Below are 18287 nucleotides of genomic sequence, written 5' to 3'. Positions count from 1 at the left end.
TAAAAGCGCGGTCTATCGAGTCAGTCTGCCAGGAAACACGGCATCGGAAATAATTTAGAGCACTTCTACTCCAATTCAAAAAAACATCATCCCGACCTTGAAAGCACATTCAAATTCAGGCAGTCTCAAAGATTTCAAGCACCCGTATGAACACTGAAAAATATAAGTGACACAAAGTCCTTTACCAGACAAAAAGCCCTTGAGTCTTTAATGTGTCAAAAAAAGGAAAGGACGTAATGTCATGCAATGAACAAAAAAGTTTCTACTGAGTGATTTAGGATCTAGTATCCGTATTGTCACAGGCTGCTACCCATCAATGTAGAGGTCCTGCACATCCTCTAAGAACAGGATGACGCATTACACTGAAAAACAACAGCGACCTGATGATGAGGGTGCTGTATCCGAGTCAGACCAGCAGGCTTCTCCTGCTAACGTTAAACAAAACTATCGGTTTTATGTTTGGGACCTAACCCCCTACCCCGAAAAAACAGCCAGGTGAGGGATGGGAGCCACCAGGCTGTACTTGCCCACCACAGGAAGTGGTGCCCCTAGCACCCTAGCAGTTAAGGGATTCCCTAACAAACCTGAATTGATTGGTTAAATCAAATAGCAATTTCTGCCTCCTTACAGAAAGGAATACAAAGACAAACTAAAAAAAAGATAGACTACTGTTGGAATCTAGATTAAGAGAAGGCAAATATGTCAAACTGAAGGTTGTTAATGGGAATTATGTTGCTACAGGAATCTGTATGATACCTTGGTTGGCTTGCCGGAGGCTCGTCGTGGCAGCATAGACTATCTCGGCTGTTCTCTGGATATCTGGCACAAGAAGCGTCAGGCCCTCGGGTTCTGGATCCGAGCTATCGGCCTTCACAACGCCTTTACCTTTGTCTTTTTTCGACCTGGAATACAACATTTGAATCAAAGTGTCACACTGGGTGTAATCAAATGATGTATTGAGGTTTTTCCCACTAGGATAAGAGAGGATAATGTCCCCCCAAAAATTGTTCTATTTATTTGAGTGACGTCTCAAAAAGTTGAGAAGCTTAAGATTGAGCATGTTCAAACACATTTTGTGACTTATTTTCTATAATTCTTCTTCAAAATGTAGATCATTTTCTCTTTTATTTAAATAAATTACATTTTTCAGATTTAGGGACCATTGTAACTTTCTTTCACATTAAAAATAATTAAGGGTTTAATGAATAAAATAATAAGTCTCACCTGAGGCGGTTTGTGTACGTGTCCACACAGGTCTTCATTTTGGCCAGTAGCATCCCAACAGAAGTCTGTCCCTCTGAGTGTTCCTCATCATCCTCTTCCTCATCCTCTTCTCGGTCACCAGACAGCGGCAGCAGCAAAGGGACGAGGGATGTGCAGGTTGAAATGGCCCGGAGAAGCTCCAGTAATGCCCGATAAAGGGGCACATGACGTGCCATATCCAGAACTGTGGGGAAAAATATATTTTTGTAAAGTCAACTTCATAAGGGTCAAGTATTTTCTACTGAATCAGGCAAATACAACAAAAAAGTGCGAGTGTGCCCATTTCCTTGATATTTCTTCGAGCGTATTATACACAAGTTATGAAATAATGGCGAATGATCATGCATGAGGACTTTTAAGACAATTGTTGGTAGATTTTAAAGATGTCTTAGTTTTGCATCAGTAAAACGAAATATAGGACGGATAATGACCACTTAATTCCCAAGCTGAGAACTGTGACCATGCACTTGGCTGCTGAAGGTAAAAACATTCGTATTCTTACCGCTTGCATTGCCTTTTTTTTTTTTTTTACAAAAGAACTCTGCTCGCACCTCATTTTAAAACCATTATTCATGTTAAGGATGAACTTTGAAGATCTTAGCTGTGGGGAGACAAATTTTAAGTGGAATATTACTATTATTTCACACATTTTATGGGATCATCAAACTTCACACATTGAAATTTAGTAGCTGAAAAATTAGCTTTTGTTTGAGTACGTTTGGCAATTTTGTTGAATTTGCTTCAGGGCTCTTTTGAGTCCAAAATGTTCCCTACCCCTGATCTGGGTAAACACCAAACATTCAGTATGGTCCATAAATCTTTGGAATAATCTATCTGGGCCTTGTCCTTCTTTGGCTTTTGTTGAGTAATCTATGGAAGTGCTACATGGAATAACCTACAAGCCACTTGCTTTTCGACTTTGAACTTTAGTAGCCACACAGTAGTTAAAAAGCAGTTGATATAGTCCCCAAGTTTAAGCAGGATTCTCTTCTGCAGTCAGGCTATTACACGTTGGTGTCTAAAATCAAGATTCCTCTCATCTGTCCCAGTACCCTTTTAAACTTTGAACCAAATTTCCTGTGATCATGATTAAAAAATTGACCTATGTTAAAGAAGAAAAGTGTAGAAAAATATTAAGTGTGCAAGACATTTAAAGAATAAGATATACCCCTAATACAATGATACTCTGATTGACATGAGTTGCCGATATTTACCAAGTCTTAGATACTCACTAAAAACTTATTATAACCTAAAATGAATAAAAAGGCCACACTGAAGAATTTAATCATTGTTGTATCACCCTTCATAGTGTAATTGAGTCTCACATATGAAAATGAATAAATAATGAAGTCAAATCTTTAATCAACACAAATTTTGAGGCTTTTACTTTCTAATGCATGCATAATAAACTGAGACATTTCCAGCGTGTTAAGTATCTGGAGTAACTCAGGCAACTTGTCAGATGAGCTCTGCTGACACAGGCCCGATGGTGAATTTTAGTGAAATGAAGATACTTCCAATAAGATGCAGTTTAGCCGTTCAAAATTATGTTATCTTGACTGCGCCTACAAAAACAGGGGCGCCTACAAATACACCCAGAGGTGTGTTGCTAGCTCAAATGTTTTGAATGGAACACTCAAATGGTTTTTAACGACATTATAATCATACTGATTTCCTTTATTGCTAATGAGATATGAGTTTACGGCATTTACCTCTAATTTATAATTATGAAAAATGTATCGTTTTTACACTGCTTTCGCATTTAATATAATAAATATATTCGGTAATCATAATTAAAAAAAACAAAAACGGGAAAACTGAAAACTTTGTGTCCTTGGTATACCCCAACATCTAGTCTAAAGGTGTCATACACAAATTAGCCAAAGAGGAGTAACATTTAAATCTTATTTGTGAACACTTATCTGTGCCAAGTCCAATGTCTCACTGAAAAATCAAATGAATGCGGTTTGATGATAAGTAATTACACTGCGTGATGATTGTCGATTTAGCAGACATAATAGGGAGATAAAATGGATTATTACATAGTAATTAAAATATGTTTTACGGCAACCCAAGACCATAGGCATCTCGGAGAGCACGGTGAGTGTCAGAAAATGTATCCTCCTTAAAGATAAATGATGTGGGCACAGACCCCTTTTCCCTTTTTCATTGCCACTTGCTTTGTTCTCCGCACAGCTTCAACCATTATTTCACCGCAGCTTCATAGTGCCTCACCAGTTCCTTTCTGCATGGCTCATTTCAACAAACAGCATCCAAGAATGAGCTTCACTGATGCAAACAACAGTGTTGATTCCAACTTATTTTAGATTTTCCTCCCCTGTGTTGTTTTGGTGTAAGCTTTGCTTCTGTGCGCACAACCAGCCCCCACAGCGGGAAGAGGGGAGGAGAAAACGGTAAGCGTGAGAAATGTTGATTTCCCCCACCCTCCTCTTTCTCCCATCTCATTCTTATGCTCCTTCATAGCCACAGCCATCAGGATCCATCCTCCCTCTTTTTCCATCCTTCTGCTTGGTTATGCAATGCACAACCCTGCCATGGTGTCTAACTGGTGTTGAGGACCCGCCGTAACACAGCTGTCACTAGCGGTATGTGAGGCTCCCTAACGTTATAGTCATCGTCTGGCTCTGCGGCTGCGATCTAATCAGCGGAATGTTTGGGCTTTTTATCCTCCTCTGGAATAGCAACAACCAGACCTGGCTTCATCAGGGACCTGCGCATTCTTAGCAAGAAGACTGGAGGCTTGGTGGCAGAGAGACTACAGCTGACACGCCTACACAACTACCAGACAATGATACATCGTTCTGGTTTGGATGCATCCGGTTTGAGAAACAGACGTTATTGAAAATAATTAATTGTGCGGCTTCCCAGCGGAATTGGATGCAAGATAGATGGAAGCAACAGAACAAGTGGAGTGGGGCAATTAACCAACACTATGAGGAGCGAGTGTGGGCAATTGTGTAGAGGAGTTTACACAAAACAGGGAACTGCAAGAGAATGTAATGAAAGAAAGGCGGGGAAAGAAAAGTGGGCTCATTTTCATCACCCCACTGAAGATGGTATTATTCTAGCGAAAGAATAATTGTTGAAGACGAGGAAAGGTCGGGGGGAATTCAAATTCCAAGGAACTTTGGACTTGACATTGCTATTAACTGGATGGGACGCAATCTTGGTTTCCCTGGAATTATAGTCGAGGGTCCACCAATTTATCTGCAGATTAGCATGAAAACATGTCCCTTTGAGCGAGGAATTTTCGAAAACACAAAAAGCATGGTGAAAGACAATGTTTCTCACCTAAACCACACTAAGGTAAGACACTATTAATTCCTCTTTAAATCTTTGTACTCTAAATGTTATTACAGGTGGAATATTTGTTTAAAAATATTGCTGAAGCTCTGAGGATACAAATGTCCATCTATTGCGTTAACGCACATCTTAGTAAATGGCAACCCGAAGCTTTTGAATCTTTGCATCTTTTACCACAAGACTTGAATAGTGCTCAATAATTACAGAGTGCATCTGGGGCATTTAATCATTTACAGCACATGAAAAATCAGTAGAAGGACTAGAAAGGCTTTAATGGCAACGTTCAATCACGGTTGTTTTGACTAAAGGACTGATATTAAACATCACCTCTGCAGATTTGACAATTCCATCCTAGATTACCCAAGGTTGACGTTTAATTATCAAATGTCAAATCAGATCAAATATGCATCTGCACTAGTTGTGATGAAAGAAGTTAGCCGTTGGTGTGAAAAAAAAGAAACCAAACTTAACAAATGTATATATACTCTGTTTTGTATGTGAAACTGACAAATATATTTTTTTCCAGCAACCATTCACCTTAAGGGACTAGTGGAGTGGCAAGATCATGGGAACTACAGTTGTCACCCTAGATGATGTGCGTGCACTGGAGCTCAAAGAGGAACAAGAGGAATCCATCTTGGCCATGTTAGGCATCATTGGCACATTCCTCAACCTATTTGTAATTGTGTTTGTGTATATCTATACCACGTTATAGTCAGATTTTTAACTTTCTATTTTCATAAACTGCTACAGGAAGCTAAAAGAACAAAAATAAGTTGAGACAACTTGTTGAAGAAGTTTGACATGATACAAATACCAAGAAAGAGAAGGGATGTGTTGGATGGTTGTTTTGAAGAGACGGAAACAATGTCAAGCCATGAAAGGGAAAGATGATAAAGGGCTGGGAGGGACACAAGATGGACTCAAGCAAAAGCCCAACCAGGACTGAGATGTCTACAGTTCAGGCAAACCACCAACTGGGCTTCAATGTTGTTTTTTATTACTTCTGATAAATTGAAACATTCATGTCATATGTTCACACTTAAATATATATTATTTAAAAACACAGCCATTGAGAAAGTTTGTGAAAGATGCTTTGACATACACAAAGCAGTTGTCTTTAAAAAGTCTCGTCATGTTTTGTTGTATAGCCCTCAAAAGCAAAAAGTCTCAAAGGGATGCAAAGACCACCGTTGCAAAAGACAATACAAGCCGATACATCTCGTAAATGTCCAAAACAAAATTCAGATGAACCTTTTTTAAATGAGTATTGACTGAAAAGCCAATTTACCTTGATCACCTAATACAATTCTACCATTAAACATTTCTGAAGAGGTGACAGTGAGTCACATCAGCCCAAGTGGCCAGTGGCTGCGATCCAACCTGTCGGCGGAGATTTTCACAAGGGGGATAATGAGTCATAGCAGTGTCTTTTGGGAGTGGTTTATTCAGCCTCCGCAGGGCAAACTTGGGAGCTGTGAAGCAGTTGTGCTCTACAAATTATTTGGGTACTGTATGAGAGACCAATGCTTGGCAGAAGGCCAAGACAATGATTCCAGACAAAGCCTTAATCCAAGGTCAGTCAATCTATGTTTTGCAAATAAATGACGGACAATCAAAAATATGTGTTACGTTTAGTCCAATCTCTAAAGGAGAAAATACATCAATTGATTTTTAGCTTGTAGGGAATTTCATTATCTTTCTAAAGGTCCTTTTCCAAGCCCTTTATTTTTATTTAATCTCTTTATGGACAAAAGCAACTCTACAAAGAACAGCATCACGATTGGGCAAAAGTGAAAATGATGTTAATAGTTCATGACAGTCAAAACTACATGAAATGAAATGATCTGCATTTATATAGCGCTTTTCAAGTCAATGACTTCCCAAAGCGCTTTACATTGTGCTTCACATTTCCCAATAGCGGCCGTGATCTGTGCAGCCATGTAAGGCGCTAACCTGCTTATTGTGGGTATTGGGGGTTCAGTGTCTTACCCAAGGACACTTCGGCATGTAACACGGACAAGCCGGGATTCGAACTGGGATCCCTTAATCCTAAAACGATCGCTCTACCTCCTGAGCCACTGCCGCTACAAACAACAGAGAGCAATCAATAATCGTCAAAATAACAGAATTGTATCCTGCGCAATCCCCTTAGCAGGCGTCCAATATGAAAAACAGTATACACTTATCACATTGTTAGAAAATGTTTCCCCAGAGTCAAACCTAGGGAAGCTAAGTGAGGGTTGTCAATAAACAAATGTTTTTTTCCGTAGCAATAGTTTTTTCTCACTCTCAAATTCACACTGTGAATGGCAAAAAACAGGCTCAAAGATATTTGAATTTGAATCAATACAATTCTGATATTCATTTTTTCGCTGCATATTTTCACTCATTCAATGCCAGGTTTATCTCAAATGGGAAGAGCCGGTGCCAGCCAGTTTTTGCCATTTTGACTCATTGTTGAAGGCCTACATAAAATTCAGTTATGTATCATCAGTAAGGCATGGAACATATCAAAAGAAAGCTTCTACCCTCATATTTTATTAAAAAAATTATACATATACGTACGTATGCATATATATGTGTGTGTGTGTGTGTGTGCGTATAAACGTTTCTAGCTTTTACTAATGTTACGTAAAACACTGTTAAAAATTGCTTGAAAAAAGTTTCTTGAAAATACTTTTTTCAGGATAACTCTGAAAAATTGTTTTTTTTAAAAGGATGCATTAGAAGCAAAACTTTCACATTGGGGCTTATTTTTGCATTTGTGATACCTACAATATCTAAATAATGCTTTCCATAAACACAAGGGCACTTTGCTTGCCAAATAATATTTTATTTCAAGAACACTGAATTTATGCATGAACGATGCATTAACTTTGCAGGGAAGTTTTCAGCGCCTGATGTTTCAGGTGACACGCACACAATTTTGGTCACCATAGCGATCTCATACATGCACAATACGTCATCTCTCTCTACCCCAAAAATGTTTAAGGGGCTTATTCATCTTATCTAGAACGAAAGCGGCTTTTGGAGTGTTGTCTGTTCACTTTTCTCACCACATTGCTTGATTTTGCTAAGTGTCCAAATGGGCCGCCTACACACTCATTTGCTGGTTACAGGAAGCAACACAAGGAAGTGGGGGGCTTCCTTCATAAGATTTGATCAAAGCCACTCCTGCGATCTCACAGTGTCTTCTCACAGTGAAAATCATACCAGAGGCTTGATCCTTACTGATGACCTGTGCCAAAGTCTTATCAATATATTTTAAAAAAAGGCACTGAATGAGTGAACAAAAAAAAAAAACTGTCATTCAAACTTTAGACACGCAAGCTTGTAACGAATGTCTGCTACATTATTGCAATTTAAGTCATGTTTGTTTGTATAGCCCTTAATAACAAGAAGTCTCAAAGGGCTGCACAGACGATACACAGACATCATCAACATGAAATATAGGTAACAAAGGAATGTACGGTGAAATTAATAAGGGAGAACAAAAGAATCCACTTCTTTTCAAAAAAGCAAGATTATAAAATATGCATTGCCAGAAAAAAAGAGGGAAGGGAAGCATCAAAGCAACTTATTTTTCGTGTAGTAAAGTATCAATGCGTTGAAAAGCCGATACCTGTATGCTTTTGGAATATATCTATTCTGTTTTAGAATGTAAAAATCAAATGGTTTTTTTTTTCTTTTGCAGACAAATGTGTTCTCTCTTCCTTCTTTTCTTATTATCTTTCATACCGCACCATTTGCACTCATTTAATTGCAGGCATATGCTAATTTACAAATAGTAATTAGGAGGAGAATGCTCTTTCTTACTTCTGTTAAATTGGCAAATGAAAGCTTATTTTGTTCTTTTTCCTGGCTTAAACTGAAGTAAAGGTGGTACCATCCAAACAAGATGAGAGTGTAGACAGGAATTGGCATCGATACTGGCTACATTCTCACTACTGTATCCACCGTTTCTACTTATGTGGTTGTTTCCTTTCTTTGGTACACTGCTTTTAAAATAGTGCCCACATTTTTGAGCGACTGCAGTTAAAATACGGAGCTGCCGTTCATAAACAACGGAGAGCTTGGATCCAAAAGCAATGTAAATTAGTCCAGATTGATAGATATGGCACCAACAAATTTTAAAGCAGGAAAAACACTGCATACCACAGACTTATCACAAACACTGTTACCTTGCAACACTTACTTGACAGTACATCTAATTATTTGAATGTAGTTTTTAATAAAGAAAATAGAAAATCTAGAGTTTTGAACGCAGTCAAACACAATTGATACAGGAAATTCAAACTTCTGATTATTCTAATAAATTAAAAAAAAAAAAATCAAGGTAAAAATCACATGTTAAACATTAATTGGCTTCACTATATATTATGAGAAACTGTAATCACGTAATGTAGTTCAGAAGCCTTTGCCAAGACGAACGATCAATCTGAGGGTGACATGGATAAAGATCGTGTGTGCAAAGGAGGAATATTTAGTTTAGGTAATTATTACTTTTCCAAACAGTAGAGCATAGAACCACCAGGAGTTCACTTTAGCAAAAATGCATAGTTGGTGGTGGTGTATCCCTGGACACAAAGAAAAGATTTCCATCTGCCCCAGGGATGTCGAACTTTTGGACTAGCGTGTGACGTCATCCACTCCGCTACAAGCACCCCTAGGGCATCATGTTAATCTGTTAATAAACAACAGGGTAGACTGCTGGAAGTGTGAATTTCCCTACGGGGATGAATAAAGTATCTATCCATCTATCTAGTTGCATGACTTTGGGGAACAAGTTTTCTCATTTAGCTTAAGAAAGCACATTATCATACATCTGCAATATAAAAAACCATAAGTACATAATAGACGAGAAAATAAATATTTGTAGCTTAACACAGTAACAAGTTGAAGGCACACACACACAATCACACCAAATTTCAAGACCTAAAACAAATTCCAACATATTTCATTATTATTTTATATGCTTTCCACCCAAAAACCATTAATCGAATGCATTTGAACAAGTTCAGAAACCATCTTAATAATGGAGGACCATCTTCAGTCAAACAGAGCCCAGCTTTGACAACAACTATTATCTCTGCTCCACACTTTATTTGGTTTTCATTGTAATTATTGCTTCAGTTTTTTTCTCCACTAAGAGATTCAAGACGTCACTACTCGCTTCTAGTCAATAACAACTCTCCGCTCATTAATCATCCAATTCAAAAATATGGCTAAAACATCCCAAATCATACCCAATTCATTCAGCTGTCCAATACAATCAATGCGCCCATATTCTAGATGATTTTCCCACCTCTTTTAGCAACGTAAAGCTTTACTTCAATACTCATTTATACAACCAAATTATATGAAAATATGGATATTGAAAGCTTAGATACATGTTGTATGTTGATGAAGTCATAGTTGATTTATTCAATATAGGACAAACAAGAATGTAATTCAATCATTTTCCTGTGTAGACAACTATTGAAAATGTCAAGCTTCTGTTATCCTACCACGCAAGTATTAGTAAAACAAAAAGTTCGCAGAGGACTTTTAATATTTGGAAGCCAGCCTAGGACAACTGAAAACTCTTTGAGACAAGATATAAAACCTCGTCTTGGGATGCAGACAAGCTATCAATGTGGCGAGCTCTGCCAGTCAGGTCCAATTCTCAAGTCTAAAAATAGATGTCATAAATTGCGATGCAGTAATTCACAGTGAATAAAAAACATCGACTGTCACTCCTTTGTCCGTGCCAACTTAAAAGCGGAGTTGTAGACTTAAAGACACAATTTACTTTCCAGACATAGGTATCCATTCCTTCAAAAACAGCAGTACCATTACTGCTAAGACCTCATCACAGAAGATGGACAGCTCTCACTTCATTACAGACAGATCTCTTTGACATTTATTGAAGGACCAAAGCTGTGGGGCAATTGGCTCTTTTACAGAAAGTTGTTCAGAAAGCCGATAGCTTTTCCTTAAAATCCTCGTGTTATTAATTTGATACATGCAGTGGCATTTCCCATTTAAAAGAGTCATTACTCAGGCAATGCTTCAAGTGAAGCGGTAATATGTCTAAAAAAGCTACAAACATTTTAATAACCATCTATGACTAATGGCATATAATGAATTGTGAACGAAAGCAAAATACTCATTAAAGGGTGAAGTAAAAGGCAATGCTAAATCAAATAGGAAAACTGGCTTACCTGAGTCGTTTCGTAGGTAGGAGGACATTGCCGGAATGAGACAGGACTGACTGAGCAGCTCCTGCAAAACTCCTGGCAGTGCAGAGCTGTTGTGGTTTCTGCCCTCTGTTGAAGATGTATCCGAACTGTGGTAGCTGCTAGAACCGGCAGCATTGATGTAGCTTGCCAGCACCTAATGCAAGGAACATTATCAGAAGAAAAAACTCAGTCACTTTCAAGGGACATTTTGAATGGTAAACCATGACCACTGAACAAATTGAGAAAATCAGAGAACCTATAGTATAAAGTTGACATTACTTTAATGTAATTACCGTATTTTTCTGACCATAAGGCACACCTAAACCCCCAATTGGCTCGAATTTTGAAAGTGCGCCTTGTAACTCAGGGCAACTTGTATACTGCAGAATACAGTAGTTGTGATTGGAAATAAATACAGTATTTATTAGGTGTGCATTTCTTCACAAGACTTTATAGTGTGCTTCAGTATTTCAGCAATGATTGATCAATCGATAATCATCACTAACCCAAATTGTAATACATTGTATGATGCATTGGGATTCAAACTTGAGTCGTAGCGGTGAGGTGCCACCACTAGACCTCCAGTGGTACAGATGACATACAAAAAGGTTTCAGACCTTATCTTATAGTCGCACTATTTTTACTCGAGGTGACAGAAAAACTGATTTGCATAGTACATTCAGATAGGTTAAACAGTCTTTCAACTTCTTTGATAACGTTGCGAAGCATAGAAACAGAAGACAGAAAATCTTTTAACAAAATACTATACAAGCTTTTTTGCGTACGTATGCATATTGAACCGACAGGTCACTGATGCACAAGTGAAGAAGGGATTGTATAACCTATCAAATTGCACGTGAGTAAAAATAATGTCACGATTAGAAAAGCTCTAATGCCTTTTGGTATGTCATCTGTACCACTGGTGGTCCAATGATAAAGTGCCAGCGCCCTCACCGTCGTGATCTGGGTTTGAATCCCGTTGCAACAATGTTTTGCAAATTTAATCTGCGATACTTACCAACTGATTAATCTTTGCATTATTATTTATATGCGCACGTGTATACGAAGCTGTTATACACGCATAAACACAGTAGCTCTTGCTGTGGTCTTAATTTTTTTGCGCATTATGTATAAAAAATACATGGCAACGACTATTTTTGTGTGGTGCACCTTTTAATCCAGTGCGGAAAATACACTACATAAAAATGATCTATCTTTATCTACAGTATTGAGATACACACATATCCTTATTCCTAATGGAAAGTGTTGTTTTAAAAATATACCAACAGTGTTACTACTTCATATTGACAACAAAAAACTCATAATGTGAAGTTTTGAACCAAATAAGGTGTATTTGCCGCTAAATGCCGAATATCATGCCGGATGTAACTTGAGCAATGTACAAAGTGATTGTATAAACCTACCTGTAGAAGACAAGTAACATGCTCCTCCTCAAGACGCTGTTTTGTGAGAGCCTGCTCGACATCCCACCCTGATGCTGTAGATCCAGTGCCAAAACCAGTTCCTTTGGCCCAGTACAACTGCTGCTCCTCACTGGTCCCGCCACCATGACAACTTGACATCTGTGGCTGTTAAAAAAATGTAAATTTGGAGTGATGTGAAAAGGACAGTTAATACTTTGTGATGCTCAAGAAAGTCAGCTTATTTCAACCTACCTACAGAATGTTAACTGTTCATTAAAATAAGGTTATTTTTATTTATCATAGTTCTTTAGATGTTGTAGAGAAAAAAACTCACCAAATGTGTTTTACCCAGGTTTTATTTTTGGGAAAAAAAATAATATTGTGTATATTATTTTACTCTGGCGCATGTCTTTATGAGAAACAGAAAAACTACAAGACTATGATTTAGTCCCACTCAGACACTGCTTCATCAGATCCATGGTGTCCATCCATTATCTGCACCGCTTATCCTCAGTAGGGTCGCGGGGGTGCTAGAACCCATCCCAGCTATCTTCGGGCAGGGGGCAGGGGACACCCTGAACTGGTTACCAGCTAGAGACAGACAACTCGCTCAGTCACCCCAAGGGACAATTTGGACTGGCCAATAAACCTGACATGCATGTTTTTGGAATGTGGGAGGAAACTGGAGTGCCTGGAGGAAGCCCACGCAAGCACGGGGAGAACATGCAAACTCCAGACAGGAAGGTTTGATCTCATGACCTCAGAACTGTGCTGCACACGCGCTAACCACTGCGCCGCTGTGCTGCCAGATCCATGGTGTATCAATGCAAATTCATATAACTAATTTACTTCGGGACTCCAGTCAAATCCAACAAAGCTAAAACTACCTTGCTGATTTACGCAGATAAGAATTTTGATTTTATATTAAGCAGGTCCTCATACGGCTCTGTTCTTGTCCCAACTGAAGGTCTGCCAAATAAATATGTTTAGCTTTTATTCAAGTCATATATCTGCCTTCTGGGCTGTCCTCATTTACCGGAAACCCAAAAAAGAAAATAAATACGAGGGTTTTTGCAGAAAAGTCACAAGCAGGACTGTGAAATATTTATTTGTGTATAACACTCAGTCGTGTAGAACATGCTCCCTCAATTATTGATTAAAAATCTATGCAATTTTGTTTTAATTTTTTCAGCTCAAACAAAGCATTTTAAGTAAGAAATGTTGAATATGTGCATGCGGCTATGATATTTTTTTTTTTATTAAAGGCGTAAACTATGAACACTAAAATCAAAAAATTTTTTACAATGTAATAATTAAAAATCCTTTAAAGTCCGATTCATCATCAGATACACCAGAGTTGTTTCTCTTTTTGTGATACTTGCCGTTTATTAATATCTTTCAGGACGACTTTGATTTCTCCACTCTCTAACATTTGTCATTGGTACCTTGAATAAAATTGTGTAATAATAAGATAAAATTGAATGCCTTTCATGTATATCATCCTTGCTGGTGGCGTACAGTGGTTAGGATTCAGGGTTCTCACAGCCCGAGTTTGATTCCCGTTGCACTCAATGTTTTGCTACTGTGGTCATTGAAATTTTTCGAGTGATCAATCATTGCATAACTATGCTAATATACTACCGCGGAATCTCGTGTAAAACATGTATAGATACGGCATATGTCTATGGAAATATTTCTGGTTAAGACTTCCACTATTAGACTGTGGTCTACAAAGCGTGGGCAATAGGCCTATGACAAAGATATCTTATTTACAAAGCAGGTAAATGTCCACCATACCTCAGAGACATTGTTGCTGCCATTGGTGTTTCGGGGAGCATGGTGGCTGAGAGCGGATAAGCAGGCCAAGATTAAGTGAATGGCACCGATCTCCAAAGCCATGCGCCTTAGTAGCACACCATCATCAGTGGTAAGTGGCGTGCTTCTGAACAATGCTCGCAGGACATGAAAGGGCAGTGTGGGCAAGACGTTTGCTGATGGAGACTGCAGGATATGACCTGAGGGGAAGTATTCATCATTTAACAGCAGTTCTATAATAAGTGTCCATTTCCAGTTGTATATAGGACATCTCCATTACAAAATGTGGGAAACTTAGAAGAAAAAATTATTTTGACTTACTGCCCTCGCCGTCATCTGTGACGCCAAGCACCAGGCGCAGCAGGCACTGGGCATGTTTTCGCTCCTTAAGCAGAACTTCTGCATAGCCTGGCAAGCGCAGGAACAGGCCAAACGCAGCCAAGGAGTGGGCAGGAATGGGCGACATTGTTTGCACCGAGGTTGAAGATGAAGACGTCGACTGGGACTGCTGCTTGTTGATGGGCGGTGGCTCATTAGCAATGGACTCTTGGGCCTCGTAGACCAATTCACCCGATTGCTCAATAGTGACCCATTCAAACTGATCGGTGTCTTTAGGTTTCTCCTGGGTTGCAGAAGGCACAACGGGGGCACTGACCTGTTTCCAAACATCAGAGGACAAAATTTCGCTTTACCCAATTACAGACCACTATTTGGCTACAATGTTTTATTCTGCCTTTTGTTATTAGCGTTTCAAATGCAAATCTTACCTGCTGGATGACATCTGGATAGAGCATGGGTAGTCTCTCTGCAATGAGAGCCAGCCCTCCCATTCCAGCAAAGACTTGTAATGGCGACTGGATTGGGTGCGTTTCCAGTAAAGACTCGTCAGTTGCGGTGTCAAGACAGTCGTCACCAGGTGTCATTGATTCCTCTTCGGGGCAGCTGTTCAGCATTTCAGTGTGATCTACTACATGAGGAGGAAAAATAAACACATATTAGGAATTTCACTTTCCGAAATAATAAACCCCGTTTTGTTTTTTATGTGTCTGATGACCCCATATTGTATTAAATTTACTTGACTGGGACATGGATTCCTAACACAACATAAAAAATGTGATGAAATTAATTAACCAGGGAGACAGAAGCCTCTAAGCAGAAAACCATTTTAAAGATTGGATACCTTGTGTACTACATATGTTATTTTACTCATAGTTTACTTATTTTAAACATAGAAAGAAGGTAAGGAAAATTATACTTGGAGCGGGAAAACAAATTACTTGGTGTTTCCAGTTCTGTACCTTTCTCGGTGCGCAACCGTTTGAAGGAGTCTGTCTTAGATAGGCCGGGATCAGCGATGATCTTAGAGCCCAGTCTAACAGTAAGGTTAATGGACTGGTAACCCTGTGGCAACTTGCGGTCATACAATAGGGTGAGTAGCTGGGCCAGAGTCATCTCAGGTGGGAGGGGTTGACCTGGGGAAAGGAATAGAACAAAGCATAACAGAAATATATGTTTGCATATGAGCATTGCTTATAATTATGATTTACCTGGAAGCAGCTTATGGTAGAGATGGAAGACAGGAACGCTGATGGTTTTGGCGGAAGGGTCTGCGCCTGATGAGGTCGTCAACTTGTCACTCAACACCCGACCCCTTCTTGATGGAGGTCGAGGAGGAGTTGATAAAGCTCGCTTGGACTGGGACTTCAAACCTTAGAAAACAAATACAAAAATAATGGTTTAGAATACAAAGCAATGAGTCAGATGCTGATCATAAATGCCTGCAGTACCGGAAGCCACAACCACACTGTAGTTGTCCTGGAAGCCATTGTCAGCTTTCATCTTCTCCTTTTCCTCGTGATTCTTCTTTTCTTTGTCCTCCTTCTGCTCACCAATCAGCTTAGCTGTAATGCTGGGTGTGTCTAAATACGAGAAAGAGTAAGATACATAGATTTTCCTAAAGTACTGCAGAATCCAACTTAACTAGATGAAACTTGAAACCCAAAACATTCCGATAAATGTTTGAGTTGGGCCATGTATGAACATGTTCGTTTAGTTTGGCTAGTAAAACATTTAAATTGTAATATTAACCATTTGAAATTCTCTGACTAGTAGCTAAAAAGAAAAGTGGATAACTGCAAAGCATCACGATTCCAAAAAGGACCTCTACGCATATTTATACGAATGCAGCTTCCATGTTTGCCAATAATAATAAAGGAATTATTATAAGGTTTACTCAGAACTGTACTTTTAGAGCTTTGACAAATTTAAATTCCAATTCGCTTGCAAAGGAATAGTTTTCGCAATGACACATACCAGACACCCGGTCCAAGAGTTCAGCCAGAGTGGTGGAGATTGGTAAATGGAGAGTGCGGTACTTGTGGCCTGCACCATACATGGGATGTTGGATCATGTGGCTGGTAGCATTGATGCGTCCTTTGTATAACTAAAAGATAAACGCAGACACGGGTTAGGTATGATTTTTATAATTACATTTAATTCTTACAAGATCATACGATTTTACTTTGGATCAAGTTAAGAGCGCATAGTTTAATGTTTATCAATGCATGTAAAATGGACGATAAGTGTATTTCGAATGTCAATAAAAACGTGAAAATATTAAGTTATACAGTAAGATAAAAAAAACATGTAGTTTATCTCAAAGTAACAATTGAAATAATACTACTATCAAATTAAAATGGTATATTGACAAGCAGCACCCACTGTGGTCATCATTGCTTATTGAACATTTAAAAGTGAGGAATTCAAAATTAAACCCTTGACATACATGATGTAACATGAAACAGGATCCAGGAACTCACCGGGCAGGGAGACTGTAAGAATATTGTGACTTTCTCATCCTCCAACATGAGTTGCAAGAACAGCCTCCGTATGAAGCCAGAGATGCTTCCAGAGATTGGTATGTTGCCTCGCTGGGGTGCTGATTGGAAAAGCTCACAAAGGACCTTTCGCAAAAAGAGACAGAGCAATTATAAGAACAGGTCCAATGTGCTATGTATGCCATTAACTATTTCCTTAATAAAGTGTATAGCCCTGACCAACCTGTGCCATGAGCCGCTGATTGTTAGGGTGACATGAGATGCACTGTAGAAAAAAAGCCACAGTGGCATTCTCCAAAGCTGTTCTCTGCTGTGTGGTGAGCCCTCCCGGCTGTCCAGAAGACGATAGGGAATACCGTGAGCCTGACTGACACGGGTAAGGTGTGGAAGGTCCTCTGGAAGAAGCTTGGCCCATGGGTTGACAAGCTGTGTTGGCACTTGCACTCGAGTGACAAAGCAAGAAGAGCAGTGCGGTCCACAAAGGATTGACCTCTGGTCCCCCTAACCAGTCCTTCATAGCATGGCTGTTGCCTACTTCTGTAAGAAAACGCAAAACTGGAGCAGCAAGCTCTGCGGCAAGCGGTGGACGACTGTGTGAGGAAGTGGAGCACTGCTGGTACTGGTAATGTCGCCTGTCTGCCAGTGCAGCAGGCAGAGGGAGTTCAGCACTAGAGAGCAGACAGACACAGAACTGGGCAAGGTTTCGAACAAGCAATGAAGGGAATCCCGAGTCGAGTAGCTGCTCGATTGCTCCTGGAGACTGTGAGGCGGCTGCTAATGTTGTTAGCTGGGACTCTGATAAACTAACTGGAGGTCTTGCATGCTTCGAGTCATCTGTAAGTCCTGCAGTGCTGGTGGTCTTAGCATTGTGCTGCTTTTTTCCATCATCAGTCATGGCAAGTCTGCGCTGCTGGGCCTGAGAATGAGTTGCATTGGGCAGGGGTACAATGCCCATCCAGGACATGAGCAATGAGAAGTAGTTTGGATGAATGTGACACATGGAACACAGGAGGCTGTCCACAGCCTTCTTTAGCACAATGTCACAAGGTAAAGACATGGACCAATTGTACAGGAGCCTGGGGGAAAACAAGAAAAAAAAAAGTCAGAAATTAATAAAAACTAAAAGCATGGTATTAGAGAATTAATATGGGAAAGACTTGAGCCAAAACAATGTTGTTCAATGTGGCACAGTGAGAAAGAATAGCGTTATTATGAGATAAAATTGAATGCCTTTTGCTGTTACATTGACAATCCTAGTGGGCTTGTGGCTAGCCCGCCATCACCTCCGCCACCCGGATTTGATTCTCACTGAATCCATTGCTGACCTAATGACGTCACCAAAGTGCGGTGGAATGCTAAGGCAAGACATTTGTTTACTTGCACTCAAATTTGATTATATT

The 18287-nt window shown here is 39.4% G+C and overlaps 1 protein-coding gene and 1 long non-coding RNA gene across 3 annotated transcripts in view; one reads left to right on the top strand and one right to left on the bottom strand.

Annotated features, from left to right (window-relative positions):
• Positions 1-18287, bottom strand: part of birc6 (baculoviral IAP repeat containing 6) — a 73528-nt gene that overhangs the window by 22994 nt on the left and 32247 nt on the right. For both annotated transcript variants that reach the window (XM_088352107.1, XM_088352108.1), the window contains exons 54-66: positions 17111-17963; positions 16870-17013; positions 16364-16493; positions 15838-15969; positions 15598-15759; positions 15349-15522; positions 14818-15017; positions 14372-14705; positions 14033-14250; positions 12236-12400; positions 10794-10965; positions 1225-1447; positions 757-902 (exon numbers count right to left, since the gene is read on the bottom strand). In XM_088352107.1, the coding sequence (XP_088208233.1) occupies positions 757-902; positions 1225-1447; positions 10794-10965; positions 12236-12400; positions 14033-14250; positions 14372-14705; positions 14818-15017; positions 15349-15522; positions 15598-15759; positions 15838-15969; positions 16364-16493; positions 16870-17013; positions 17111-17963 (3053 nt within the window). The remainder of the gene's footprint in view (positions 1-756; positions 903-1224; positions 1448-10793; positions 10966-12235; positions 12401-14032; positions 14251-14371; positions 14706-14817; positions 15018-15348; positions 15523-15597; positions 15760-15837; positions 15970-16363; positions 16494-16869; positions 17014-17110; positions 17964-18287) is intronic.
• LOC148354364 (uncharacterized) lies at positions 3535-7161 on the top strand. Its single transcript, XR_015852566.1, has 3 exons — positions 3535-3677; positions 3748-4590; positions 5114-7161. It is a non-coding gene; the product is annotated as an uncharacterized LOC148354364 (long non-coding RNA).

Source organism: Urocampus carinirostris, chromosome 13, assembly GCF_059441175.1.
Source record: "Urocampus carinirostris isolate Australia breed hairy pipefish chromosome 13, RoL_Ucar_1.0, whole genome shotgun sequence".
Classification (NCBI taxonomy): domain Eukaryota; kingdom Metazoa; phylum Chordata; class Actinopteri; order Syngnathiformes; family Syngnathidae; genus Urocampus; species Urocampus carinirostris.
The sequence above is the reverse complement of the archived record's forward strand: the minus strand, read 5'-3'. Positions and strand labels throughout refer to the sequence as shown.